Here is a 13,158-nt window from a genome sequence, read left to right as displayed (position 1 = left end):
GCTATGTTAAGCTGCTTCCATCAGTAAGCCCCGCCCAGGAAGTCAAACCAGCATACAATTGAGAGCACACTGGGTCTAGAGAAAGCGAGCTCAACAATGAACCTTCAGTGTACGCAAGATGCATTAGCAATGATACAAGAAACAATGCTGAAAACACAAGAAACAATTACAAAAACAAAAGAAACAATTACAAAAACACAACAATCAATTACAAGCAATCACGAAGTAACTAGGAGAAATCATGAAGAAATTAAACTAGAAATGGGAGAAATGAAGAGAGATTAGAATAGATGATACAATAGGGAAAATACAAAGCGAAATAACAAAAAATGAACAAAAAATTCAAAAAGTAGAAACAAAGGTAGAAAAAACAGAGAAGAGAATAGAGATTGTAGATTAGAAGCTGACTACACTAAATAGACAATTAGGGAAAAAATAGTGTTTTTGGAACTTGAAAAAGCTGGCTTCTTTCTCCGCTTTCAAAATATAGTAGAAGAAAAGGAGGAGGATTTAGAGGAAACAATCACAGAGATTGTTGAGAACATATTACAAAAAAGCAAACAAGAAACAAGAAGGAAGGGACATAGACGAGGTGTATCAAATCCACACAAATTATGCCAGGAGACACAGGCTCCCACTTTACTAGAAAATCGGTAAGAGATGAAGTATATAAGAAAGTGAGAGAAGAACAAATAACATATAAAGGAAGCGAGAAATAGAAACAGAACAAAGAAAAATTCTTCTCACAGCAATATACGCGCCAAATAAAAACCAAAAAGAATTTTATAAGAAGATCCACCAAAAAATAATAGAAATAGAATATGATATATGTCTAATTGGTGACTTCAAAGCTATAACAGATATCAACGATGGCTCACGAAAAAACTAAAAGAGAAAGACGAATCTGAATATTACTCCGTATGGGATTTATTGGCTAGAGGAAAGGAGGGGAAAAGCAGGAAAGCAAAAAAGAACGGAAGAAAGATGAACAAAACAATAGACAACTACAAAACCGGAAAAGGATTAAAAGATTGAAATATGAGATAGACTATAGCAAATAAATATTACACAAAATGATGTAAATGTAGTAAAAACTGTTATACATAGAATATATAGAATATTACATATAGAATGAAAAAAATGTGTGAAATAAAGTAAATGCACAAATATATAAAATCAGTTATAAAAGATTTAATATATTATATACTAGCTGTACCCGGCCATGCGTTGCTGTGACCCAGTTTGGGCGTAGTGGGGTGGCGGGTGGGTGCTGCCATTGGTCAGGACTTGGGGCTGCTGGGCCGGGCGAGGCTGGTTGGGGGAGATAGTGCCGGGGCTGTCGACCTTGTGGAAGTTGTTGAGCATCTCCTCGGAGGAGCTGCGCTCAGGCTTCCCCAAGTCGGTGGCTCAGGAGAGTGAGATGTCTAGGATCTCGGAGGAGGAGAAGTCCTTGGTGTGCCTCCTCACGGGGCACCCAGGGGCTGCCCCAGCCCCACTTCACCTTAGGCTGCCACCGCCCCGTCAAAACTGCCTTGGCGAGGCCGTAGCTGGCTCGCTGTGAGGTGGGGTGGAAAGTGCGTGCAGCTAGCTCCGCCTCCGCCTCCTCTGGAGCTCCACTGGGCTGGCCTGGGGTAGGCTGGCTTAAGGACGGGGGGAGGCGGCCGAGGGATGGTGTAGGTGGCACCCCGCTGCAGACAGCAAAGGCCCGGCGGGAGGGGAGGGAGAGAGGGGAGGCAGAGGCCGAAGGGCTTTGGCTCCCCTTGGTGGAAATGGCCAAAGCTCGTCAGATGAGGGGTGGAAAGGGGAAAGGGTGTGGCCGCAGCCCAGCAACACTTATAAAGGGACCGTCGAGGTGAAGCTGGAGAGAGGTTGAATTGTTCCGAATATAGTATACTCACTAAATGAACGCTATGATAAATGACACAGCTCAATTCCAATGCAATGTCACACAAAATAATTAAATCAAAATGAAAATAAATCGAAATCTATGAAAATTCAATATAACAATGCAATTGGAAACATTGAAATGGAATCATGAAATATTTAGTATAGTGTGTGTTGCCTTTACGTCCACCAGATGGCGCTGGAAACATTGAAATGGAATCATGAAATATTTAGTATAGCATGTGTTGCTGTCACGTCCACCAGATGGCACTGGAAACATTGAAATGGAATTATGAAATATTTGGTATAGCGTGTGTTGCTTTTACATCCATCAGATGGCGCTGGAAACATTGAAATGGAATAATGAAATATTTAGTATAGCGTGTGTTCTTTTACGTCCACCAGATGGCATTGGTTTTCAAAAAAGCATTTTTTACAAAAAGTAATGTTTTTACCTGTCACAGGTGTGACATCTATGTGATATACATATATAATATACGCCATTCGAATGCAACGTTGTGTCAAAATTTCAAAGCAATCGGTGAAGCACTTTCAGAGATTAGCAATTTTGAACAAACAATCATTACATTTTTATTTATATAGATTATACAAAACAACATAAATGTAGTAAAAACTACTATACATAGAACATATAGAATATTATATATAGTCATAGTTATAAAATATTTATTTGTATAGATAAAACAGACATCATAGATAGGTAAAAAATGTAATGTGTTGCAAAGATGTAAAGTTTGTAGAAACAAAATATTTTTTTTTAAAAAAAGCAGCAGTACAAGGTGTGCCCACAAACAATAAGTTAGACTGAATTCACAGAGGAATTGTGATTTTCAGGGAAGTATGGGGCTGAATATACATCTAGATCAGCGATTCTCAACCTGTGGGTCGCGACCCCTTTGGGGGTCGAACAACCTTTTCACAGGGGTCACCGAGGAGCCTCCCACAAAGAGGCTAGTGAGAAGCTGTCCCAAAGGAAAGGAGCGGCTTGGGTTCCCCACACGGCGGAAGGAGAGGTGCCAGAAGACTGACAGGCTTCCCAGCAGGCATTTTTCAGCAAGTGTTCCTGCCAGGGAGCTCCTACAGGGCGCACTCCTTCGCCAGGGTTGAGCTGCATCAAAGGGGAAGGCTTGGGCAGTGAGAAGGGTAACGGCTGAGGAGAGGCTGCGGCGGTGGCCGAGTTTCCACCTGACATCGCTTCCCTGCCCCCGGCACAGACCTGGCTCTGCTGAGCTGGCTCTGCTTAGTTCCGCCAGGATCCGAGGGGGAAATTGTTAGCTGCTCATCTCTAGCGCGTGCACAAGCAAAATACCCTCCTGGGCCAGGATCAAGGCGGAGGGGACAACACTGCGCAATGAGGTGAGTAACTGGGTACACAGCACAGGGGAGCCACGCTGCGCAGGAGACTCCAGCATCAGACTAGGTCGGTGTGAGCTGCTGTCCCCTTCGTGTTGGCTCAGGAAGGAGGGGAATGGGGAGCAGCAGCAGCTGGTTGGGTGCAGGGAGGGAAGAGCTCCAGTTCTCCTGTGCTGCACATGGCTCTCCTTGCGCAGAGCCCTGGAACTCTTCCCTCTCTGCATCCAGAGGTGGCTGCTCCGGCTCTTTCCTGAGCCAACACGAAGGGGACCTGGCACTGAGGAGTCTGGCGCTGAGGAGTCTCCTGCGCAGCATGGCTCTCCTGCGCAGCACAACTAGCTACTCACTTCTCAGTGGCGGCAGCGGAAGGAGTCGCTGTCCCCGCCACCGTGATCCCGGCCCAGGAAGGTATTTTGCTTGCACGTGCAAGAAAGAGATGAAAGAGAAAAAGGGAGAAAGAGAGAGAGATAGAGAGAGAGAGAAATGAAAGAGCTGGAAGGAGGGAATGGGAAAGAGGGAAAATAGAGGGAGAAGGGGGAGAGGGAAAAGAGAGGGAAACAAATCAGGGGGAAAGAAAGGAAGAGAAAAGAAAGAAAAAGAAAGAGAAAAGAAAGAAAAAGAAAGAAAGAAAGAAAGAAAGAAAGAAAGAAAGACTAACTTTCTCAGACCTATGACGAAAGCAATGGCAAGCTAGATCTCTTGCCAAGAAAACTGCAGTTTGCCAGAAGGCACAAATTGGAAGCAAGTCTGATATTTTTTAAAGAAAGCAAAAGAGAAGGCGAAAAAATGCATCTGAAAATAAGATTATTTATAATTTAGATAACATATTATATTGTCAAACTCAAAAGAAATCAAAATATATATCCTATTGCTATTAGTACAATCTTGCCAGTTTTTATCAACGTAGAGTTCACTATGAATAGAATGCCGAGAAGCAATTTCCTACAATTAATAACTTTATTTTGGATTTGCTATCATGTTCAATGAGAAAGAAAGAAAAAGAAAGAAGGAAAGGAAAGGAAGAAAGAAGAGAAAGGAAGAGGAAAAATAGAGAAAAACAGAAATGAGAGGGAGGGGGAGAGAAGAGAGAGAGACCCTATTCCCACAGAAAACACTGAGCCATGAAACCTGGGTAGGCCTTTCGGCGGGGGGGGGATGTCATGTGACTGGGTGGGAGTGATGTTGAGTTGGCTCTTTGAGTGTTTTAAGATTGCCTACCCCTGTGCTACACCATGCTTCAAGACAAAATTTCATTTATTTGTAATTAGAAATAAATATTTCACAATATATAATTACATATTGTTTTTGTGATTAATCACTATGCTTTAATTATGTTCAACTTATAGCAATAAAAATACATCCTGCATATCAGATATTTACATTACAGTTCATAACAGTAGCAAAATTATAGTTACGTAGTAGCAATGAAAATAATTTTATGGTTGGGGATCACCACAACATGAGTAACTGTATTAAAGGGTTGCGGCATTAGGAAGGTGAGAACCACTGATCTAGATGGAGTGATGGCTCCATTAGAGACGATTTTCAAGGCAGATAAAGTCTGAACCTTTTTGCAGCTTCCTGGACTCCTCTTTGACCAAGTCAGATTGTTCTTTGTCCTCTCTCTCTCTTTAGCTGCTAAACATGCAGAATGCGGATGGTGGCTTTTCAACCTATGAAACTATGCGCGGAGGCTGGTTGTTGGAGTTGTTGAATCCTTCAGAGGTATTTGGTAAGAGTGAAAACTTATATGGCTTCTTTACTTTCTCTAGAAGGCCTTCGGTTCCCTTTCTACACAATTCATGTCAGTCTCTGCTACGGTTTATTCTGTCCAAGGGATGGTTGCCTTTATAGAATAAAGATGGGTTGAATCTACCGCCCTCCCCTCACTTTCCCACTGCTCAGCAGTTTTCTTGCCTTTTGATGGCTTCACCATGTAAAACGTGCCAGAATTTCACTGGAAGAAAGAAAAGTACCGTATTTTTCTAAGTATAAGATGCTCTGAAGTATAAGATGCACCTAGCTTTTGGGGAGAGAAACAAGGGGAAAAAATCTTCCTCTGCCTTCCAGCAATTTGCCTCCTTGCAACAAACAGCAAACAGTACAGACGATATACACTGTTTGTGGTGTTATATTTCAGACTATACTTCTACAGACGCTGTTAAAATTGATGTGGCTTTCTGGAAGTATACATTATTCTCTGCTATTTAAAAAAAGATACAATAGCATTGGGCCTCTTCAGGTCAAGCATTTATTTTAAAAAGGTTCTTCTTTTTGTTAAGTCGTCTAGAACAATAATAAAGTAGTCTTTAAAAAATAAGTCTAATAATTTGAACATTCTATAGGCATTTATAGTTGTTGATTTACCTCCTTGCAGCAAACAGCCTGATTAGCACAAGAAAAAAAAATCTGCCTTTGCCTCCCAGCAATTTGCCTCCTGCAGCAAACAGCAAGTTTCACTTTCAATTTCAGTTTAAGCATGACCCTCCCGATCATCAGCTGTTTCAGGCTGCAGGGATTGCCACGCCTATTGCAGCCTCTGCAAACCCCATTTCCCCCATTTGCTGCAAGGAGGTAAATTGCTTGGAGGCAGAGGCCAAAGGGTGGTGGGTGGGGCACCACATGGTATATAGTATATTCCGCATCCAACATCCAGATCATTCTGACCTACTTGTTGCTGTGTGGTGTTTAGGTGATATCATGGTTGACTATACATATGTGGAATGTACCTCAGCTGTGATGCAGGCGCTGAAGCATTTCCACAAGTGCTTCCCGGAACACAGAACCCTGGAAATCAGGTAAACAAAGGCGAGTGAAGGTAGAAGGAAAGACTCTTTCAGAGTTTACTTTTATTTTACTTTATTTTATTTCATTTTACTGGACCTTCTTTTTGAGAAAGTCTGCTAGAGGACAAAGTGCAGAATCAGGGCAGGGGAGGAAATAGATCATGATTCCTTAAGGGGAGAGAAAATCTTGATAGCTTAAGAAGGAGAGAACAGAGAATGGAAATGTTGAAATGGTTTCCCATTGTGTTCTCCTTTTTACTTAGAGAGATACTGCAAAAGGGCTTGAGGTATTGTCAGAAAAAGCAGAGAGCTGATGGGTCATGGGAAGGGTGAGTATCTTCTAAATAAATACAGCTTGACAGTTTTAGGGCTGTCTATTCCAGACATTTCTTTGGATTGGAAAATGTGTCATTGCAAATAGTGAGATCTCTGGTTTGTTTCACAGATCCTGTTTTCTCTCTTTTTAAAAAATAGTTTTTATTAAACATTATTACCTTTAAAACAGAAAGAAAAATACAACAACATAAGAAAAGACAAAACATACATAACAATATAAAGTAAATATACAGCCTTTTGTATCGGCATTCATTAGTTATACATTTTTTTAAGCGTAAAACATACAGATACAAATACAATTTTAAACATACAAACCCCCCTCCCCTGCGGTGACAGTCATTCACAGCCCAACTTTTTTCTTTCCTACCTCATTGTTAGGTCTCTAAGCCACATCTTCGCATTACAAAGTTCAGGGATCTATTACAATACCCATGTTCACTTTTAACTTTCCCCATTTTAAGTCCCTGCTGTTCTCCTTGTCGCCCACATATACCATAAGTTCCAGCTAAGATAATGTTCCGTTTCTCCTTTGTCCCTCAGCCAACCCGTCATTCTATCCATTTCTGCACATTCATAGATCTTTTTAATTATAGCATCTTCCGACGGTATGGTAGTAGATTTCCAAAATTGTGCATAAGTTATTCTTACGGCCACAATTATATGTAGGCTCAAATGCCATATTGAACTGCTTATGTTTTCTGGTTTAATGCTTAGTAGAAGGTTCTCGGGTCTCCATTCCATGTTTGCCCCGGTAACCTCTTTTAGCCATTTTTTAATCCTTTTCCAATATTTCGTGGCCTCAGTACAGGACCACCAAATATGGTAGAATGTGCCATTCTTTCTTCCACATTTCCAACACAATGGAGATAACCCAGGGAACATCTTGGCTAACCTCATTGGGGGGAAGTGCCACCTATAAACCATCTTGTATATGTTTTCTTTGAATGCTGTAGATATTGTAAGTTTAATGGTCTTACTCCATAGATCCCACCATTTGCCCATTTCAATTTCATAGCCAAGATTTCTCTCCCATGCTATTAGAAGGCTTTTGTCCATCTCTTCATTAGCATCTTGGCAGGTCAAAAATTGGTAAATCTTCGATAACATTTTCTTGTCTCCACCAAACAAAATCTTATCTAGCCCCTGCGGGTTTGGGTAGATCCCAAAACGTACCTTATCACTTTTAAACCTGTTTCTAACCTGTAAATATTCCCACCATTCCAAATTCCTGCCCTGCTGCTCTAATTCCATCTTTGTTTTCATGTTGCCATCTTCTGTCATGATGTCTTTATATGTTATGTTTCTTGTCTAATTAAATACACTGGGATGCGTTAAGGCCTCTAATGGTGCCAACCAGCATGGAACCCTAAGATAGTATTTTTTCCTCATCTTTTCCCAGACCCCCATCAAAATCTTCCGAATATAATGTCCCATGAAGTACCTATGGGGGGTGTCTCTTTCTTGCCAGAGGGAGGCATGCCATCCCTGAGGGAGGTCATGTCCCTCTATAGCCAATAGGCGCCTTCTACTCAACATCACCCAATCTTTCACCCATGTCATAATTGCTGCATTATAGTATGCTTCCCAGTTGGGTACTCCGAAGCCTCCCAGTTCTCTATGTTTTTGCAATATTTGGGCTTTAATTCGTGCTTTCTTGCCTTGCCATATAAATCAAGTCACTATTGTCTCCAAAGATTTTAAAAAAAATTTGTCCAATTTAGTTGGTGCCGTTTGAAACAGAAACAAAAATTTTGGTAATACATATGTCTTGACTGTCGCAATTCTGCCCATCAGAGACAGTTGTTTGCCACTCCAATTAGTCATATCTTTAGATACCTGCTGTAGCAATTTCATATAGTTATCTACCTTGATAGAGGAACATCTCTCCGTGAGCCAAATTCCCAAGTATTGTACTTTGTGGGCCATGTTAATCCCTAACAGGCTTTGTACTTTCCTTTTCTGGTTCAGAGTCATATTCTTAATTAACAGTTTTGTCTTCTCTTTGTTTATACGTAGCCCCGCTATCCTACCGTACTCCTCTATTTTACGTAAAAGTTGTATCCCAGAAGCCATAGGATCCTCCAGGATAAAAACAAGGTCATCAGTGAAAGCCTGGACCTTAAATTCCTGAGCTTTAGCTCGTAACCCTTTAATTTGTGTGTTACTTCTCACTATTCTAAGAAGGGGTTCTAGTGAGGATAAACAGTAGGGGGGATACCGGGCATCCTTGTCTTGTGCCTTTACCAATCTCAATATCACCCGCCTCTTCTCCGTTTACCAATAATGTCGCGGTTTGTCGTACATAAATTGTAATTGCCCGAATTGCATTTAAGAAGTTTTCTCCAAACTTCATATTTTCTAGTTGTGACAACATAAAGTTCCAATTTACCCGATCAAAAGCCTTTTGTGCATCAAGAAACATAAAGGCCACTTGTTTATCCGGCAGAGCTTCATAATATTCTAAGGCATCCAAAATAATTCTAACATTATCTTTCAAATGCCTTGACGGCAGGAAGCCGTTCTGATCAGGGTGTATAAATTTGTTAAGGAAGAATTTAAGTCTATCTGCCAGTATAGCTGCAAAGATTTTATAATCCACATTCAAAAGTGAAATGGGCCTATAGTTTTTAATTTGGGTGCGGTCAGCTCCAGCTTTAGGCAAAAGGGTTATATAAGCCTCAGCCAATGATTTCGGTGCGATAGAATCCGTCAAGACAGCATTAAATATTACTATCATCTCTTGTCCTAAAATTTCCAAAAAAGATTTATAGATTTCAACTGGCAAACCATCCATGCCAGGAGTTTTGTGTTTTCCATTTTTTTGACTGCCTTTTCTAATTCATCTATTGTTATCTTTTGGTTCAGTACCGCTTTTGCTTCATTTGAGATCGTGGGTAGATTTGCATTGTCAAAAAATTCCTTAATTTGGTCCTCAGAAACTTCTTCTTTACTATATAGTTGCTGAAAAAAACCTTGGATAATTTCCTGTTTCTCCCCCTTGGTTTCTACTAATTCCCCTTTACTATTCTGCAGTTGAGCTATACGTCTGCTCTCTCTTTCTTTTCGAAGTCTATAAGAGAGCCAACGACCCGGTTTGTTAGCATGCTCAAAAAAGTTTTGCTCACTTGTTGGTTTGCACTCAGTGGCCCTTTGTCATTGTAGCAGAAGGTTACCCACTGTGGACCTGTTTCTGACAGGCACATCTCCATCTCTTTCTCTCTCCGTCTCTCTCTCTCTCTCCGTCTCTCTCTCTCTCTCCGTCTCCCTCCCTCCCTCCCCCCCTCTCTCTCTCATTGCTGCAGAGAATGAACAACAGACAGCCCAGTATTTTACCCTCCCTTCCCTTCTGCCCTGAGCAGTCTGCATTGGCTGACTGATTTCTTCTCCTTTTTAGAAGCTGGGGTGTGTGCTTCACTTATGGCACATGGTTTGGATTGGAAGCACATGCTTGTATGCAGCAGACTTACTGTGGCAGGTGAGTCACCTCCTTTCTCCTTTCATTTCTGGTTAGGAGGAAAGATTGGCAGTGGAAGAAACTTCTCATGAGCACTTTAGGATAAAATCTTTTTCCTTGCTCTTCCAATCACTCTTTTGGTTGGCAAGGGTGGCTCTGAATTTCCATCCTTTTGCCTTTCTCCTCCTAGAGCGGCCTGTCAGGCAGTGTCCCGGGCTTGTGAGTTCTTAGTCTCCAAGCAGATGGAGGATGGTGGTTGGGGAGAGGACTTTGAGTCTTGTGAACAACGCAGATATGTCCAGAGCATTGCATCGCAGATCCACAACACCTGTTGGGCTCTCTTGGGACTCATGGCTGCTAGGTAAGAGCTTGCAGGATCCACTGCCTTTGGGGGTTGGTGGCTTCCCACAGAGGGAAGGGAGAAAGAAAGAAGTAAGGGAGGGAGGGAGGGAAAACAGCACAGCAATTTAGGGCTAGAAGGTAATCTAGTCCAACCCTCTGCTGCAACAGGAAACCTTACATTGTTTGGATTATTTTGGTGCCAGAAAAATTGCCTGAAAGGAGAAGGAGTTTACTAGGACAAGGCTGCCATGCAGAGGAAAGCAGAGATAGTCCTTGACTTATGACTACAATTGAGCCCAAAATTTTGGTTGCTAAGTAAGAGTGTTGTTAAGTGAGCTTCACCACATTTTACCCAAGCCATGACATCTCCTGGTGAGTGACATCAAGTTGGCCACACCCACACAGTCACATGACCGCTAAGCCAAACCCACAAAATAGGCCACACCCACAAAATAGGTAGCAATTTTTTTTGAAACACACCACTGGTCCACACAACCACTTCCAATATAGGTGCTGTAACTGATTGTGCAAAACAGTATCCTTAGGATGTTTCCCGAAACAGCATTTTCTCCATAGTCTCACACCCACATTCAATTTTCTATCATTTGAAATAAAGTGTGCTGAGCTGTGAATAGAGTCTATCTGAAGACCTATTATACACCACAAGACCCTTCAGCAATGCCCTCAGCCACCTTAAATGTTTGCCATGAATTGGGTAATTAATCACAGGTCTCTGATGGAAATTCTAACAAGAGATTGGACTGGATTTTTGTGCTTGGGGTACTGTAGCACATGGAAAAAGAGCTTTTCTGAACATAGATGTTTTCTCTGCTATCTTTTCTTTCTCTAAATTTAACTGCAAGTTAAGTTCCCTGAATCTGCTTGTAGCAGTTTTATAGGAAGCAAGTGGAGGAGAAGGGGAAGATGGTGATTTCTATCCTGCCTTTATAATGTGCATTCAAGGCAATACACATTATGCTCTGACCTCCTCCTCTTGTCTTCTGTGGGATGAATTAGATTGGGAGTGACTGGCCCAGAGTCATCTAGCCAGCTTTCATGATTAATGGAGCACTAGAACTTACTAGCTTCTAGTTTCTGTCCAGCCTCTTAATTACTACATCTGATTGGTTCATTTTGCTTTGCAGGTATCCAGATGTTGGAGTTCTGGAAAAGGGAATTAAACTATTGATTGAGAAACAGCTGCCTAATGGGGACTGGCCCCAGGTAAAATGTCTCTTTTTTCAGTTTACCTGTCTTTTGCTTAAAAGCATTGTGCCTCAATTACTTAGCCCTTATAATCCTTCTCCCTGGATTTTTCAGCATCAAAAAAGTTCCTTTTCTGTTGCTCTGTAGGATTTACTGATATGTTTTTACTTATCTTCTGCACGGCCTACCAGCTAAGTGGTATATTCTTTCCCACTCTTAGGCTACTCTTGAGGAACTGCCATGCCAACAGTTTTTAATGCTTAAAAGGCTTAGTTCTCAAAGTCCTCTTCTCAGCTTAGGTCCTTTTATCCGGCGTGCAGAGCCAATAAGCCACACCAGATAGATGGAAAGCAATAAGACTTAAAAAAAAAAAAAAAGATTGCCAAGAAGCAAGTTCCAAAATGGCCACATCCCATTTATGCAGGTTTGAAAATCATACATTGCCATGAACCAGTCAAAGAAACATCACTGTAAACCAATCGTTAAAAGTAACATCATGCATACATTTCAGAAGTAACATAATTCAACAAAACCTACAAGGTTTGTTAAGACTTTTATCTTATCAATAATATTCCTACACTAAAAGAATTCCTGAGAAGGCTTCCTGGGTGGAGCCTGCTGGTGGTGGCAGCAAAAAACAAGCTGCCTCCGAATTCCTGGCTACGTATCTGTTTAGAGGATCTTCCATCTGACGTCTTATCAGGTTTTCTTATCCTTCAGCAAGAAGGAAAGAAGAATTTGTTTTGCTGGCAAATGCGCTTCGATTTTTGCAGCTTTTGTGCTTGCAGGGAGAGGGGGGCTAGCCCAAAGCAGAACGGCTGTCCATGCTGGGAACTTCAAACTGCCTTGTGCGGGACAAAGTAGGTCTCCCTCACTCAGTTCAAAGTTTTGATTGATTTAATCTTATCACGAGCTGGATCCGTATTACGTAGGCAATAATTGTTTATCAAGAGTTTAGCTTCTTTTCTTTTTCTCCTCCGAAAAACTATTTACTTAGAGGCTTTTAAAATGGCGCCGAGCAGGTTGGTTTCTCCGGTAATAACGAACACTTTTTGTTAACTATTACAAGAATTCAAAACAAAGGAGAATGCTTATCATTTGTTTCACAATCGGCCAGCAGAAGCTTTTTAATTAGTTTCATTTCTACAAGATTTTCACTCCCTCATTAATCTTGCTTATCTGGAAGTTAAATGATGATGAATCTGCTGAACTGTCTTGTTACAATGTTTACTCACTGAAAGTTTTGCCAAGCCTTAAACTTCAAAGTAAAAGGGGAACTCAGCTTCTTTACTTAAAGCTGCATATTCAGGCAACAGAGTTTTATTAATTGCAGGCAGATAAATTTTGAAATGGCTTCAAAACTAAATATTAATTTGAAGTCGTCACCCTCTACTTCCAGGGGCACATCCCCAGTGCCTGGCACAAAGCTGCAGCCTCCGCTTCCTACGCCCCCTGCTGGGGATGTGTTAACGAAAGAATTTTTCCTGAGCAAACTAAGCGAGGCTCTTAATGCACTGACAATTAAAATGGAAAATAAGTTTAGAGATAATAGAGAGGTGATAAAGCAGGAGAGAAAAGAGGAAATAAAAGAAATGAAAGAAGAAATCAAAAGTGAAATAAAAGGACTTAAACAGGAGCTGTATGAGAAAATCGACGCTAAGGTTGTTAAAATTAGAGATGAAATGCTGAGACTTGTAACTGTATTGACAGAACATACTTCTGGAATGGAAGATACTCTAGAGGTTCTTAATGATGCCAATACTAACTTGACATTGA

The 13,158-nt window shown here is 41.3% G+C and overlaps 1 protein-coding gene across 1 annotated transcript in view; it reads left to right on the top strand.

The window, feature by feature from the left end:
* Positions 1-13,158, top strand: part of LOC148045595 (lanosterol synthase-like) — a 49,293-nt gene that overhangs the window by 29,842 nt on the left and 6,293 nt on the right. Inside the window, exons 16-21 of the mRNA XM_087716675.1 lie at positions 4,894-4,990; positions 5,951-6,056; positions 6,308-6,373; positions 9,775-9,855; positions 10,025-10,195; positions 11,322-11,400. Coding sequence (XP_087572801.1) covers positions 4,894-4,990; positions 5,951-6,056; positions 6,308-6,373; positions 9,775-9,855; positions 10,025-10,195; positions 11,322-11,400 — 600 coding nt within the window. The remainder of the gene's footprint in view (positions 1-4,893; positions 4,991-5,950; positions 6,057-6,307; positions 6,374-9,774; positions 9,856-10,024; positions 10,196-11,321; positions 11,401-13,158) is intronic.

This window comes from Thamnophis sirtalis, unplaced genomic scaffold (assembly GCF_051295495.1).
Source record: "Thamnophis sirtalis isolate CommonGarterSnake01/CBP01778 unplaced genomic scaffold, rThaSir2_p1.2 scaffold_5, whole genome shotgun sequence".
In the NCBI taxonomy this organism is placed as follows: domain Eukaryota; kingdom Metazoa; phylum Chordata; class Lepidosauria; order Squamata; family Natricidae; genus Thamnophis; species Thamnophis sirtalis.
Note: the sequence above shows the minus strand (reverse complement) of the source record. Positions and strands in the feature narration are given on the sequence as shown.